Consider the following 17,448-nt stretch of genomic DNA (forward strand, 5'->3'; position numbering starts at 1 on the left):
TGTTAGACAAAGGGGCAATGGGGGTCGACTAAGAAGTCCCTACAGAGTTAATTATAACAATTAAAATACTAATCCCTTACACATGAACACTCACTCATTCGGGAACAATTGCAATCAATATATATATTTATGCTCAGTGTGTCGTCTTGATCGCTGGTGAAAAGTCTTTCTTTTGTAGAATTGTCTGTCTCTCTCCCTCTCTCTGTGTGCCTAACATAATGGAGAAAAACATGGTCTGCTGATAATCTGCTGATAATTTCTTAAAGTTGGGTTTTATTCGGAATGGCAGAAAATGACTGTCCCGGAATGTCTGACCCTTACTGGGCTCAGCGGCGGTCCTCTGATTTAGTTCAAATCAAAAGGGAATTGTATTGGTCTTCATTAAACAGTCCACAATCATATTACACCATTATACAAACAGTATCATACTCACTCATTCATCTTATACAACAATTAGATGTAAACCTCATATCTGAGGCTATTATATAAACAGCGTTATGGTAATGTGGCCACACCGTCTCTCTTGAGCTTTCCAAGTTGTGACAAACGGACCAGTTCGTAGCTGGATTCTTCTCCGAACTTTTACACTTTCTCTGGAACATGACATTTGTTCGTACCTCAAGTTCTGTGAGGTGGAAGGATTTCCTTTGTCCTCTGTGAAAGTTGACACTTTCTCTAATACTGTGTGGCAATGAGGCAGGGTCATCTGAGGAATTTACGACCTCTGACCACAGCAGTCTGGTTGTAGAAGCAGAGAGCGGGGGATGGTGCTCGCTGTACTCAAAGAGGCCAACGTCATGACACTGTGTTGAGTAATTCACAATTTTCGATGAACAAATATGGTTTTATATGTAAGATGGTTAAATAAAGAGCAAAATGATTGATTGTTATTATATGAATTTTTGTGCCCTGGTCCTATGAGAGCTCTTTGTCACTTCCCACTAGCCGGGTTGTGACAACTCACACTCATTCTTATGTTTAATAAATGTATCGTATTGTGTGTGGCAGGCTTACAATGATGGCAAAAAACAACATTTAATTCTCTTATTGAATTAAACTGACATTTTTCTTCTTCTTCTTCTTCTACCAATCGGTGAACTTCTTTGAGAGGCATCGAAGAACCTCTCTGGTCTTTGTGGTGAATCTGTGCTTGATATTCAGTACTCAACGGACGGACCTTACAGATACAGTAATTTTATGTGTGGAGTACAGAGATGGGTAGTCATAAAAAAAATCATACTAAACGCTATTATTTAACACGGAATGAGTCCATGCAACTTATGTTATTTATTATTATTAGTTATTTATTATTAGTTATATATTATTAGTTATTTATTATTATTTATTTAAGCTTAAATCAGTTCAGGAGTAAAAATGTGCCTAACGTAACAAAGGGGTTGAATACTTATTGACACAAGACATTTCAGCTTTTCATTTTTTATTAATGTAAACATTGTTCTACAAACAAAATTCCACTGACATTATGGGATATTGTGTGTAGATCAGTGACACTGAATCTGAATTGAATGCATTTTAAATTCAGTCTGTAGCACAACATAATGTGGAAAAAGTACTGGGATGTGAATACTTTCTGAAGGCACTGTAGATGTACATTTCACAAGAATGATACATTTATGGATTTTTTTTAATGTATTGTTTTTCTCTTTATTGAACCCGACCGCCACCCAATATTTCGTCCACACAATATTTTATGACCATAAACCTGTCCGCCCCGTGGATATAACCACAGGGACTGCGGGTTATGAGTCAACCCGTGCATCCCTAGTGTGTGTGTTGTTGAGTGACTAACATAGCAGTATCCAGGCAGGCAGGCAGGCCTCTCTCTTTCTCCACTCAAGCTGCTCTCCTCTCAGCAATCACTCTGTGGGAGTGGTAGTAGTCTGCCATTGTTCCTCTCCCTCACTATCCAGACAGGAAGGAAAGATCTGGCCCAGATTGACAGCTCTGGACTAACACTGAGTCTGTCTCTGAGAAGCCAGATAGCAGACCATCAGCCTAGGGTACATCTGCATCCCAAATGGCAGAGCCCTGGTCATAAATAATCAAATCAAATGTTATTTGTCACATACAGTATATCACAAAAGTGAGTACACCCCTCACATTTTTGTGAATATTTGAGTATATCTTTTCATGTGACAACACTGAAGAAATGACACTTTGCTACATTGTAAAGTAGTGAGTGTACAGCTTGTATAACAGTGTAAATTTGCTGTCCCCTCAAAATAACTCAACACACAGCAATTCATGTCGAAACCGCTGGCCACAAAAACAAACAAAAAATCATAAATTGTGTTTACCATCAACATCAATGCCTTTCTTAAAATCAATACACAGAAGTATGTATTTTTAAAAATGCATATTATCTAAAAGAAATCCAGGTTAGCAGGCAATATTAACCAGATGAAATTGTGTCACTTCTCTTGCGTTCATTGCACGCAGTGTCAGTGTATATGCAACAGTTTGGGCTGCCTAATTTGCCAGAATTTTACGTAATTATGACATAACATTCAAGGTTGTGCAATGTAACAGGAATATTTAGACTTATGGAAGCCATCTGTTAGATAAAATACGGAACGGTTCCGTATTTCACTGAAAGAATAAATGTCTTGTTTTCGAGATGATAGTTTCAGGATTCGACGATATTAATGACCTAAGGCTCGTATTTGTGTGTTATCATGTTATAACTAAGTCTATGATTTGATAGAGCAGTCTGAGCGGTGGTAGGCAGCAGCGGGCTCGTAAGCATTCATTCAAACAGCACTTTTGTTAATTTGTCAGCAGCTATTTATGACTTCAAGCCTATCAACTCCCGAGATTAGGCTGGTGTAACCGATGTGAAATGGCTAGCTAGTTAGCTGGGTGCGCGCTAAATGCGTTTCAAACATCACTCTGAGACTTGGAATGGTTGTTCCCCTTGCTCTGCATGGGTAACGCTGCTTCGAGGCTGTTGTCGTTGTGTTCGAGCGAGGTTCGAGCGAGGAGAGGTACGAAAGCTATACTATTACACTGGCAATACTACACTGGCCTATATACTACACTGGCCTATAAGAACATCCAACAGTCAAAGGTATATGAAATACAAATGGTATAGAGAGAAATAGTCCTATAATTCCTATAATAACGACAACCTAAAACTTCTTACCTGGGAATATTGAAGACTCATGTTAAAAGGAACCACCAGCTTTCATATGTTCTCATGGTCTGAGCAAGGAACTTACTGAAACGTTAGCTTTCTTACATGGCACATGTTGCACTTTTACTTTCTTCTCCAACAGTTTGTTTTTGCATTATTTAAACCAAATTGAACATGTTTCATTATTTATTGATGTATTATATTAAGTTAAAATAAGTGTTCATTCAGTATTGTTGTAATTGCCATTATTACAAAAAAGGGGGGCTGAGAATGCACCCTTGTGGGGCCCCAGTGTTGAGGATCAGCAAAGTAGAGATGTTGTTTCCTACCTTCACCACCTGGGGGCGGCCTGTCAGAAAGTCCAGGACCCAATTGCACAGGGCGGGGTTGAGACCCAGGGCCTTAAGCTTAATAATGAGCTTGGAGTGTACTATGGTGTTGAATGCTGAGCTGTAGTCAATGAACTGCATTCTTACATAGGTATTCTTCATGACGTGGCTGTTTTGTTTTCAGTCCGTAATTGCCTGTAGACTCTGCCACGCACGTCTCGTGTCTGGGCCATTGAATTGCGACTCCATTTTGCCCCTATACCAACATTTCGCTTGTTTGATTGACTTGTGGAGGGAATAACTATTTGTATTCGGCCATATTCCCTGACCTCTTTCAATGGTTGAATGCGGTGGTTTGTGCTTTCAGTTTTGTGCGAATGCACAAATGTCTCTCTGGAAGGCAACTCGTGCCCTAATTTCATCCACCTTGTTGTCTAGGGACTGGATATGGCGACCAATATGCTCGGGAAGCGGTGGATGGTGTGCTCGCCTTCTAAGTCTGACCAGGAGGCCGCTCCGTCTGCCTCTCCTGCGGCGACAACTTTATTTTGGGTCGCCCTCTGGGATTAGATCCTATGTCCAGGGTGGAGGTTCAAACAAAGGATCCGCTTCGGGAAAGTCATATTCCTGGTTGTGATGTTGTTAAATTGACATCACACTTATACCCAATAGTTCTTCCCGGCTGTATGTAATAACACTTAAGATTTTCTGAGTTAACAATGTAAGAAATAATACATAGGAAACTACGCAGTAATTTGTTTTCTAAGGACTTGAAGCAAGGCGACCATCTCTGTTGGTGCTATCTCTAATAGGTTACCATTTGTGACTGATCGCCTCGATTAGGTCTTATGTAGCACAATTTGAAATGATGTCTTTTATATTGCATAAAAGTAGAGACTCAGAGGTAGAAAATTGTATATCGTACACTGCAGTTGAGGAACAATGGGAAAGTAATTCTGCTTAGAAAGTTGATAGACTTGGAACACCACTTTTGAGAAAATGGCCTTGAATGTTTTGGTACACCCACTGGAGAGCCCTTCTTTGTCTACACCCATTTAGCATAGTTTACACCCTCTGAAGCCTAAGTCCCACCCATGTCTTTAAGGATTCACATGTGCGGCCATGTGGTAAACACATGCTATATCAAATAAAATCTATGTTTATTTGTCACATGCACAGGATACAGAAGGTTTAAATGGGACAGTGATAGAGCTTGCATAGTACCAATATCAAAAACAGAAAGTGTCCAGATAAAATTATTTGATAAATATTTGATTGTTATTAGATGACGCTAATGATGGGTCATGTGAAGGAAATGCTATAACCACCCCTCACCCACATCTAGCTAAGTGGATGGGTCACTATTGTCTAGACATGTACACATGTTCATGAAATACAATTGATGTCCGTAATCACCCCCAGACACACCTGCTAATTTGATGGGTCATCTAATAATCTGGCCGGAGTGTTTTGTTTAGACATGTAGCTAGCTAGCTACCTAGCTACAAACAATTAACCGGCATAACCCCAACTCATACTACTACAAATACAAACACTGTCATAGCTGTAGTATGAATCTGCAGGTAGCTAAAGCTAACAAACTAGGTTCAATGTTAACTAACTATAGGCTATAACTAGGAATGCAAATGTATTTCTGATTCAAATAATATTACTACACAGATTTCTACAAGCTAATGTTTGCTAGCTAACTAACAGTATGCTTTAACTTGCAATAAAAATTACTTTCTGACTAAATTTAAACATATCTGGAAAATGTAGCTACCCTCTTACATGTATACATGGATGAATGCTTCATGGCAGACTGGAACCATTTAACCTCTTGGGTAGGGGGCAATATTTTCACGTCCGGATTGAAAAGCGTGCCCAAAGTAAACTGCCTGTTACTCAGACCCAGAAGCTTAGATATGCATATAATGGTAGATTTGGATAGAAAACACGCTAAAGGTTCTAAAACTGTTAAAATTATTTCTGTGAGTATAGCATAACTAATATGGCAGGCAAAACCCAGAGGACAAACCATCTCCCCCCCCAAAAATTCAGCCCACTACTGTTTTCAATGGCTGTCACTTTTATTATAAGGCAAAATCCTTCCAGATTGCAGTTCCTAGGGCTTCCACTAGATGTCAACAGTCTTTTTAGAAAGAGTTTCATGCTGGTTTTTGAAAAATTTGCCAGAAATTGTAGTTTTTCTAGGTGGCTCCCATTTTGGCTGTAGTGTTTCCAAGCGCGTGGAAGAGAGTGCGTTCTTTGGTATTTTTCTCCGGTAAAGACCCTAACGATTCTCCATCTTAAATTGTATTGTTTATTTATGTATTAGGGTACCTAAGGTTTGATTATAAACGTTGTTTGACTTGTTTGGAAAAGTTTATTTAGTAACGTTTGGGAATCATTTTGTATGCATTTTGATGGGGGAAACTGGGTGGATTATTGACTGAAGCGCACCAGCTAAACTGAGTTTTTATGGATATAAAGAATGACATTGTCGAATTAAAGGACCATTTGTGATGTATCTGGGACCTTTTGGAGTGCCAACAGAAGAAGATCATCAAAGGTAAGGCATTTATTATATCGCTATTTCTGACTTTCGTGGTGCACCTGCCTGGTTGAAACATGTTTTTCATGCTTTTGTATGCGTGGCGCTGTCCTCAGTTAACCTCTCTGGGCAACCCGACGCGCTAGCGTCCCACCTTGCCAACAATAAATGCAAATGCACTACGCCAAATGCTAATAGCACTCGTTAAAACTCAAACGTTCATTAAAACACACATGCAGGGTACACAATTGAAGCTACACTCGTTGTGAATCTAGCCAACAAGTCAGATTTTTAAAATGCTTTTCGGCGAAAGCATGAGAAGCTATTATCTGATAGCATGCAACACCCCGAAATACCTGAAGGGGACGTAAACAAAAGAATTAGCGTAGCCGGCGCTACACAAAACGCAGAAATAAAATATAAAACATTCATTACCTTTGACGAGCTTCTTTGTTGGCACTCCTATATGTCCCATAAACATCACACTTGGGTCTTTTTTTTCCGATTAAATCGGTCCTTGTATACCCAAAATGTCCATTTATGAAGACTGTGTGATCCAGGAAAAACACTGTTTCTAAACGCAACGTTATTTTTTTAAATTAAAAAAGTTGCCTATAAACTTTGACAAAACACTTCAAACTACTTCTGTAATCCAACTTTAGTTATTAGTAAACGTTAATAAACGATCAAATTGATCACGGAGCGATCTGTATTCAATAGGAGCAAGTTTGGAAAACGTAGTCCATTTTCCCCCTTCCATTTCTTCCTGCTGAGTACCCGAAGAGAGGATGTGCCTATTAATCATATGACCAAGGATTTAACTGCATAGAATTCACAACACTGGCGACATCGTGTGGAAGCTGTTGGAACTGTAAGCCGGTCGCTATCTATTAAACCTTGCAATAGACAATACAGATACTGGCGGATTGATTTTTTCTTCGTCGATTTTGTGATCAGGTTTCCTTGCGATTTTGACCACGAAACACTTTCTGTTATAGTCACAGACATCATTTAACCAGTTCTAGAAACTTCAGAGTGTTTTCTATCCACACATACTAAATCATATGCATATACTATATTCCTGGCATGAGTAGCAGGACGTTGAAATGTTGCGCGATTTTTAACAGAATGTTGAAAAAAGTAGCCCGATCTCTAACAGGTTTTAACTCCGTTTTGTTTGTAGCTACATCTTGTTTGGCCAGCTTTGTGTCAAGTCACTCCGGTTCACACTGAGCATTGCAGGTAAGTAACCCATCATTTTTTCCTACTGATCTGTCGATAGTGCCTGCTAAATTCAGGGCATCAATGTTGAAGAGAAAAGTAGCAAAACGTTTGTAGTTCTCGATGGTTAACATTATATATTTCAAACTGAACAGCTCACGTTATAGACATGCTACATGGCAGACCAATCCAAACTCATCTCCCGGCATGTCCAGCCTATACATTATCTCGACCAATCATGGCTAGTGGGAAGGTTCCTGACTTTTTCCTTGGCTAAACCAATTAGGCTTGTAATTTAACAATTGGATAAATATTTATGGATTGAATGAAAGTTCACATGTTCCAGAAGGCATTTCTGCACCGAAAAATACATGTTTATGTTCAAATGCTTCTCATGTGAAGTAGTGGCGTGCAACATATGCCTCGTTTCCTGAAAAGAGTCACATTTGGGGCACATCCACACGCCGTCTCTCGCAAGCCTGCAGACCCTAGGCCTACATCACACTGCAGTGCACCATCAAGGATCCGATCTGTTCTGTTCGGCTCAGTAGTACGGGGAATTGCATGTCAAGGCTATGTATAGAGGAGTGTTTTGTATTGGTGTCATGTAACGTGTGACTGTGCCTTTAAAGCACAGCGTTGTGTCAGTGTGCTGTGCTGTAGCCAGATCACTACCCACTACTGCCATGTTCTCCACTTCGCAGGGAGATGGAACCATGGGGAATACCTGAAAACAAGCTTTGGGTTTTAGTCACAGAAGGAGATGGGCTCATCCATCATATGGCTCTTTAAGATTCCTTTCAGTGCAGTGCAGCGTATTATGCATACATTCTGTACTATACGAGGGAAATGCATATGAGGAATGCTTTTGTGTCTAAAATGTAAACTGTCTGGCTCCAGCAAGCAAAACAAGTTAAATATGTTTGTGACTGTTAAAGGCCCTATGCAGTCAAACGTGTTTTCCTGTTTTATATACACTGAGCATACCAAACATTATGAACACCTCTTTCCATGACATAGACTGACTAGGTGAAAACTATGATCCCCTTATTGATGTCACTTGTTAAATCCACTTCAATGAGTGTAGCTGAAGGGGAGGAGACCAGTTAACCTCTTGAAACTCTGGGGGGCGCAATTTCATTTTTGGATGAAAAACGTTCCCGTTTTAAACAAGATATTTTGTCACAAAAAGATGCTTGACTATGCATATAATTGATAGCTTTGGAAAGAAAACACTGAATTTTCCAGAACTGCAAAGATATTGTCTGTGGGTGCCCTAGAACGGGAGCTACAGGCAAAACCAAGATGAAACGGCAACCAGGAAACCAGCAGGATTTTTGAGGCTCCGTTTTCCATTGTCTCCTTATATGGCTGTGAATGCGAGAGGAATGAGCCTGCCCTTTCTGTCGTTTCCCCAAGGTGTCTGCAGCATTGTGACGTATTTGTAGGCATATCATTGGAAGATTGACCATAAGAGACTACATTTTCCAGGTGTCCGCCCGGTGTCCTCCGTCAAAATTGGTGCGTCTTTTTCAGCTGCTGGTATTTTTCCATGCGATTCTGAGGGGAAAGCAGGCTTCCACGAATTGCATATCAATGAAGAGATATGTGAAAAAACACCTTGAGGATTGATTCTAAACAACGTTTGCCATGTTTCGGTCGATATTATGGAGTTAATTCGGAAAAAGTTTGACGTTTTGGTGACTGAATTTTCGGTTCGTTTCGGTAGCCAAATGTGATGTACAAAACGGAGCGATTTCTCCTACACAAAGATTCTTTCAGGAAAAACTGAACATTTGCTATGTAACTGAGAGTCTCCTCATTGAAAACATCCGCAGCTCTTCAAAGGTAAATTATTTTATTTATTTGGTTATCTGGTTTTTGTGAAAATGTTGCGTGCTAAATGCTACTCAAAATGCTAAGCTAGCTTAGCATACTCTTACACAAATTAGTGATTTGCTATGGTTCAAAAGCATATTTTGAAAATCTGAGATGACACTGTTGTTAACCTCTTACACCTATGGTGGCGCAATTTCATTTTTGGAAGAAAAACGTTCCCGTTTTAAACAAGATATTTTGTCACAAAAAGATGCTCGACTATGCATATAATTGCTACTGTTCGAAAGAAAACACTCTGACGTGTCCAGAAATACAAATATCTTCTCTGTGCGTGCCCTTTAACGTGAGCTTCAGGCAAAACCAAGATGACTTGGCATCCAGGAAATGACAAGGATTTTTGAGGCTCTGTCTTTCATGATCTCCTTATATGGCTGTGAACGCAAGAGGAATGAGTCTGCCCTTTCTGTCGTTTCCCCAAGGTGTCTGCAGCATTGTGACGTATTTGTAGGCAGATCATTGGAAGATTGACCATAAGAGACCACATTTACCACGTGTCCGCCCGGTGTCCTGCGCCGAAATTGGTGCGCAAAAGTCACCTGCCAGAATTTTTCCATGGGAGAAAAGAGAGAAGCAAGCTTCCACGAACTGCATGTCAATGAAGAGATATGTGAAAAAACACCTTGAGGATTGATTCCAAACAACGTTTGCCATGTTTCGGTCGATATTATGTAGTTAATCCGGAAAAAGTTTCACGTTGTAGGTGACTGCATTTTCGGTTCGTTTCGGTAGCCAGGCGCAATGTAGAAAACGGAACGATTTCTCCTACACACAGACGCTTTCAGGAAACACTGCGCATCTGGTATGTGGCTGGGAGTCTCCTCATTGAAAACATCAGAAGCTCTTCAAAGGTTAATGATTTTATTTATTTGGTTATCTGGCTTTTGTGAAAATGTTGCGTGCTACATGCTACACAAAATGCTATGATAGCTTTGCATACTCTTACAGAAATTAGTCAATTTCTATGGTTCAAAAGCATATTTTGAAAATCTGAGATGACAGTGTTGTTAAGAAAAGGCTAAGCTTGAGAGCAAACGCATTATTTTAATTTTATTTGCGATTTTCAGAAATCGTTAACGTTGCGTTATGCTAATGAGCCTGAGGCTTATCACAATCCCGGATCCGGGATGGGGAGTTTCAAGAGGTTAACCTGTTGCGTCGCGCAATCCCGGATCCGGGATTCTATTTATAGCCTCAAGCTCATTAGCATAACGCAACGTTAACGATTCATGAAAATCGCAAATGAAATGAAATAAATATATTTGCTCTCAAGCTTAGACTTTTGTTAACAACACTGTCATCTCAGATTTTCAAAATATGCTTTTCAACCATAGCTAAACAAGCATTTGTGTAAGAGTATTGATTGCTAACATAGCTATAAGCCTAGAATTCAGCCAGCAACATTTTCACAAAAACAAGAAAATCATTCAAATAAAATCATTTACCTTTGAAGAACTTCAGATGTTTTCGATGAGGAGACTCTCAGTTAGATAGCAAATGTTCAGTTTTTCCAAAAAATATTATTTGTGTAGGACAAAATGGTCCGTTTTGTTCACGTTTGGCTATGAAAAAAACCTGTATACAGTTATAGCCTCAAGCTCATTAGCATAATGTAATGTTAACGATTTCTGAAAATCGCAAATAAAATGAAAATAATGCGCCTGCTCTCAAGCTTAGCCTTTTCTTAACATCACTGTCATCTCAGATTTTCAAAATATGCTTTTAAACCATAGCAATTCACTAATTTGTGTAAGAGTATGCTAAGCTAGCTTAGCATTTTGAGTAGCATTTAGCACGCAACATTTTCACAAAAACCAGATAACCAAATAAATAAAATAATTTACCTTTGAAGAGCTTCGGATGTTTTCAATGAGGAGACTCTCAGTTACATAGCAAATGTTCAGTTTTTCCTGAAAGAATCTTTGTGTAGGAGAAATCGCTCCGTTTTGTACATCACATTTGGCTACTGAAACGAACCGAAAATTCAGTCACCAACAATGTCAAACTTTTTCCGAATTAACTCCATAATATCGACCGAAACATGGCAAACGTTGTTTGGAATCAATCCTCAAGGTGTTTTTTCACATATCTCTTCATTGATATATCGTTCGTGGAAGCCTGCTTTCTTCTCTGAATTCCATGGAAAAATACTTGCAGCTGAGGTTTGCGCACCAATTTCGGCGCAGGACACCGGGCGGACACCTGGTAAATGTGGTCTCTTATGGTCAATCTTCCAATGATATGCCTACAAATACGTCACAATGCTGCAGACACCTTGGGGAAACGACAGAAAGGGCAGGCTCATTCCTCTCGCATTCACAGCCATATAAGGAGACAATGGAAAACGGAGCCTCAAAAATCCTGCTGATTTCCTGGATGCCGTTTCATCTTGGTTTTGCCTGTAGCTCACGTTCTAGGGCACGCACAGAGAATATCTTTGCAGTTCTGGAAACCTCAGAGTGTTTTCTTTCCAAAGCTATCAATTATATGCATAGTCGAGCATCTTTTTGTGACAAAATATTGCGCTTAAAACGTGCACGTCTTTTTATCCAAAAATGATATAGCGCCCCTAGAGTTTCAAGAGGTTAAGAAAAGGCTAAGCTTGAGAGCAGGCGCATTATTTTCATTTTATTTGCGATTTTCAGAAATCGTTAACGTTGCGTTATGCTAATGAGCCTGAGGCTTTATTCACGATCCCGGATCCGGGATGGGGAGTATCAAGAGGTTATAGAAGGATTTTTAAGCCTCGAGACAGTTGAGACATGGATTGTGTTTGTGTCCCATTCAGAGGGTGAATGGGTACAACAAAACATTTAAGTGCATTTGAACAGTGTAGTACTGTAAGTGCTAGTTTGTGTAAAGAACTGCAACGCTACTGGGGTTTTCCACGCTCAACCGTTTTCAGCGTGTATCAAGAATGGTCCACCACCAAAAGGACAACTAGCCAACTTTGCAAAACTGTGAGAAGCATTGGAGTCAACATGGGCTAGCATTAGGGGGAGGGAGGAGGTGCAACTCAATAGGAAGGTGTTCCTAATGTTTGATAGACTCAGTGCATTTCCACACAGTGAGGTTGGAATAATAATCTGCCTGGAATTTCATCCTGTTGTTGTGGGATTGAGTTTTGGGCTACCTGGTGACATCACCAGGTGGTCAATTACTTAATTGACCAAGTAGAAAGAGTGTTCCAAACCTCTCTGCCAATAACAGCTAGTTTTCAGTTTTCCCCTCCCCACTTAGACCACTACCAGACAGTCCTAGCTAAATTCTTGCTGGAGAAATTGCTCTTTGCTAAGAAGCTAGGCACTTAATTGTTACCCAGAACTGATTTGATATTAAGATAAAAAAAACTGCTGCGTTAGACCTTTAAAATGTAATAGCACCTTCACAACACAAGAAAGTGAACTTAAATCAGAATGATTACGGTCTGAAGTTTTGATCGTTTTTCTTCTGGACTATCAGCCTGTCTTTAAGCCGCCTGGTGGGATAGCTTCCTGGTAGAAATGGCTGCATCCATCTCCCACAGTCTGGCAGCCAGGTGCTCGCTCGCTCGCTCACTCTCTCTGTGTCAGTATAATGTGTTTCTGCATCAGGCAGGGAGGCAGCACAGATGCAGTTTCAGGGAGAGGTCCTCCATCCCATCACTCCCCATTTTCTTATATTCCATACAACTTCTGAAATGCCTCCATTTGCATCCCACCAAGAACGAAATGATTAAGCCCACGAGGAGTGTTGATTGCTCTTGTCCCTACGAACTGTGGCGTGTGGAGCTTACTGATGTGCTGCTAAATGTACAGCTTCCCCCTACGCACCATGTGGCTCTAACATACAGGGTTTGGGGAGTATTTGCTGGTGCAGGGTTATAGTTCACCCTCACGCAGAGTACACTACACCACACACAGTGATGAATCATATGGGGTTGGGGGTCACATCTAGAACAATATTACATTTGAGGGATTTTCCCCCTGAAAAATGACCCGCATTTGACCACACAGTTCATTTAACAAAAGCTTCCAGTGAAAAAATAAAATCTACTTCCTTTAAACAGTGATGTTTTTTTCTCGGTTACTCAATTTTTGCTGATAGCCTTGTTGACTGAACCTGTGTGTATGTGTGTGTGTTTTGCAGGGAAGTGAGGAGGGAGACGTGGACAAGAACAAGTGCTGCACGCTGTGTAACATGTCCTTCACCTCAGCAGTGGTGGCACAGTCACATTACCAAGGCAAAATCCACGCCAAGAGACTAAAGCTGCTGCTGGGGGAGCAGCCTGCCATCACAGCCAAAGGTAGGCTTCTCTCTCTGTTGCTCTGTCTCTCTTTTCGCTCTCTTTCTATCTTTCTGTCTCTTTAACTCACTCTCTTGTAGAGACATCTGCATGTTGTTTCCTTGTTGAAATGGAACTTGTCCTTTTGTCACCCCGACAAGCCTGCAGTCTGATGACATCAGAGGAGACTTGCGGTGACAGATTTGACAGAGATGTCTAACACAACTCTGTGTTAAGATCGATGTACTTGTCCTCACACACAGAGGTTCTAGCTAGGACAACTAGACAAGCAGAAAGCCACAGGTAAACTTTGTGCTACTAGCTAGCACAGAGAGGAGCTGTAGCTTAAAGAAATATATGTTTTAACCTTTATTTACCTAGGCAAGTCAGTTAAGAACAAATTCTTATTTACAATGACGGCCTACTGGGAAACAGTGGGTTAAATGCCTGATTCAGGGGCTGAACCGCAGATTTGACCTTGTCAGCTCAGGGATTTGATCCAGGAACCATTCGGTTACTGACCCAACACTCTAACCACTAGGCTACGTGCCGCCCCCTGAGGAGTATGGACTGGTGGAGAAACTCAATGTATCGTCTTATTGACTGTGGGTGTTTTGTTTAGATGTAATCGTCTGCCGCAGTACCTCAGGGTTGAGGAAAGTCTGGACGATACTTTAAACACCAACTGCTGCTTACAAATTGTCAGTTGAAAGAATAATGGCCATGGGGTAAAGCTGGCCATGGGGTAAATTAGAATTAGAAAAAATAACAACTTTTATTCAATCAGATCATTCCCTAATGCAATGCCTGAGACCTGGATATGCAGAGGGGATGTAGGAGGTGAATAAATCACTGGCTGTGTTTGTTTATTTGGGGGTTCTATCTCTGGAGAATTTGTATCTGACTATCTTTTCACATGCACATGATTTTTTTTGACTCATCTGTTATTTCAGATATCCTTGAACAAAATGTTTACTTTACCTTGGTGGAAAGCCCTCTGTGCCCATTGTTTGACTCTGCAATAGTTCACAATTGTGCAATTAGCTAGTGGAGAGGCATTTTTTTATATATTTTTTATTTTACTAGGCAAGTCAGTTAAGAACAAATTCTTATTTTCAGTGACGGCCTAGGAACAGTGGGTTAACTGCCTGTTCAGGGGCAGAACGACAGATTTGTATCTTGTCAGCTCGGGGGTTTGAACTTGCAACCTTCCGTTTACTAGTCCAACGCTTTAACCACTAGGCTACCCTGCCGCCCCAAAATAGACATACAGTGACAAAACAATACATTTGGTCAGATTGTGTCTCATATAAAAAAGGCAGAGGGATGCTTACCCTAGCTGAAACCAAGGCCAGACACTGCCACAATACTCATTATAGTAGGCCTGGCCTCAGTCTCTGAATGTACAGCATCTCTGTCAGTTCTACAGTTGAAGTCGGAAGTTTACATACACTTAGGTTGGAGTCATTAAAACTCATTTTTCAACCACACCACAAATTTCTTGTTAACAAACTATAGTTTTGGCAAGTCGGTTAGGACATCTACTTTGTGCATGACCACTCATTTTTCTAACAATTGCTTACAGACAGATTATTTCACTTATAATTCACTGTGTCACAATTCCAGTTGGTCAGAAGTTTACATACACTAAGATGACTGTGCTTTAAACAGCTTGGAAAATTGGTGTCATGGCTTTAGAAGCTTCTAATGGGCTAATTGATATTGATATCATTTAAGTCAATTGGAGGTGCACCTGTGGATGTATTTCAAGGCCTACCTTCAAACTCAGTGCCTCTTTGCTTGACATCATGGGGAAATCTAAAGAAATCAGCCAAGACCCCAGAATTTTTTTTGTAGAACTCCACAAGTCTGGTTCATTTACATTTACATTTAAGTCATTTAGCAGACGCTCTTATCCAGAGCGACTTACAAATTGGGTCATCCTTGGGAACAATTTCCAAATGCATGAAGGTACCACGTTCATCTGTCCAAACAATAGTACCAAGTATAAACACCATGGGACCACGCAGCCGTCATACCGCTCAGGAAGGAGACGCATTCTGTCTCCTAGAGATTAACATACTTTGGTGCGAAAAGTGCAAATCAATACCAGAACAACAACAAAGGAACTTCTGAAGATGCTGGAGCATCTATATCCACAGTAACACGAGTCCTATATCGACATAACCTGAAAGGCTGCTCAGCAAGGAAGAAGCCACTGCTCCAAAACCACCATAAAAAAGACAGACTACGGTTTGCAACTGCACATGGGGACAAAGATCATACTTTTTGGAGAAATGTCTTCTGGACTAATGAAACAAAAATAGAACTGTTTGGCCATAATGACCATTGTTATGTTTGGGGGGGAAAGGAGGAGGCTAGCAAGCCGAAGAACACCATCCCAACTATGAAGCACGGGGGTGGCAGCATCATGTTGTGGGGGTGCTTTGCTGCAGGAGGGACTGGTGCACTTCACAAAGTAGATGGCATCATGAGGGGGGAATTATGTGGATATATTGAAGCAACATCTCAAGACATCAGTCACAAAGTTAAAGCTTGGTCGCAAACGGGTCTTCCAAATGGACAATGACCCCAAACATACTTCCAAAGTTGTTGGCAAAATGGCTTACGGACAACAAAGTCAAGATATTGGAGTGGCCATCACAAAGCCCTGACCTCAATCCTATAGAATATTGTGGTCAGAACTGAAAAAGCATGTGCAAACCTGATTCAGTTACACCAGCTCTGTCAGGAGGAATGGGCCAAAATCCACCCAATTTATTGTGTGAGCTTGTGGAAGGAAAGCAGAAACGTTTGATCCAAGTTCAACTATTTAAAAGCAATACTACCAAATACTAATTGAGTGTATGTAAACTTCTGACCCACTGGGAATGTGATAGAAATAAAAGCTGAAAAATCACTCTATACTATTATTCTGACATTTAACATTCTTAAAATAAAGTGGGGATCCTAACTGACCTAAGACAGAGGATTTTCACTTGGATGAAATGTCAATAATTGTGAAAAACTGATTTTAAATGTATTTGGCTAAGATGATTGTGGACTACAGAAAAAGGAGGGCCGAGTACGCCCCCATTCTCATCAACGTGGTGTAGGAGCAGGTTGAGAGCTTCAAGTGCCTTGCTGTCCACATCACCAACAAACTAGAATGGTCTAAACACACCAAGACAGTCGTGAAGAGGGCACGACAAAGCCTATTTCCCCTCAGGAAACTAAAATATTTGACATAGGTCCTGAGATACTCAAAAGGTTATACAGCTGCAGCATTGAGAGCTGGTTGCATCACTGCTTGGTATGGCAATTGCTCGGCCTCCGACCGCAAGGCACTACAGGGGGTAGTGCGTACGGCCCAGTACATCACTGGGGCTAAGCTGCCTGCCATCCAGGACCTCTACACCAGGAGGTGTCAGAGGAAGGCCCAAAAAATAGTCAGACCCCAGCCACCCCCGTCATAGACTGTTCTCTCTACTACCGCATGGAAAGCTGTACCTGAGTGCCAAGTCTAGGACAAAAAGGTAATCAAATGGCAACCCGGACTATTTGCATTGTGTGCCTCCCCCAACCCCTCTTTACGCTACTGCTACTCTCTGTTCATCATATGCATAGTCACTTTAACCATATCTACATCTACATATCACTACAATCAGCCTGACTAACTGGTGTCTGTATGAAGCCTCGCTACTTTTTTTCACTGTCTTTTTACTGTTGTTTTTATTTCTTTACTTACCTATTGTTCACCTAATACCTTTTTTGCACTATTGGTTAGAGCCTGTAGGTAAGCATTTCACTGTACACCTGTTGTATTTGGCACACGTGACAAATAAACTTTGATTTGTATGTAAACAAATAGCCAGACCTCCCCCGCTTAATAGCTTTCAGAATATATACACTGCTCAAAAAAATAAAGGAAACACTTAAACAACACAATGTAACTCCAAGTCAATCACACTTCTGTGAAATCAAACTGTCCACTTAGGAAGCAACACTGATTGACAAAAAAAATCACATG

At 40.7% G+C, this 17,448-nt stretch overlaps 1 protein-coding gene across 1 annotated transcript in view; it reads left to right on the forward strand.

Annotated features, from left to right (window-relative positions):
* The window catches only part of LOC135513885 (zinc finger matrin-type protein 4-like), a 193,622-nt gene that overhangs the window by 107,934 nt on the left and 68,240 nt on the right, over positions 1-17,448 (forward strand). Inside the window, exon 4 of the mRNA XM_064936878.1 lies at positions 13,283-13,439. Coding sequence (XP_064792950.1) covers positions 13,283-13,439 — 157 coding nt within the window. The remainder of the gene's footprint in view (positions 1-13,282; positions 13,440-17,448) is intronic.

This window comes from Oncorhynchus masou, chromosome 25 (assembly GCF_036934945.1).
Source record: "Oncorhynchus masou masou isolate Uvic2021 chromosome 25, UVic_Omas_1.1, whole genome shotgun sequence".
In the NCBI taxonomy this organism is placed as follows: domain Eukaryota; kingdom Metazoa; phylum Chordata; class Actinopteri; order Salmoniformes; family Salmonidae; genus Oncorhynchus; species Oncorhynchus masou.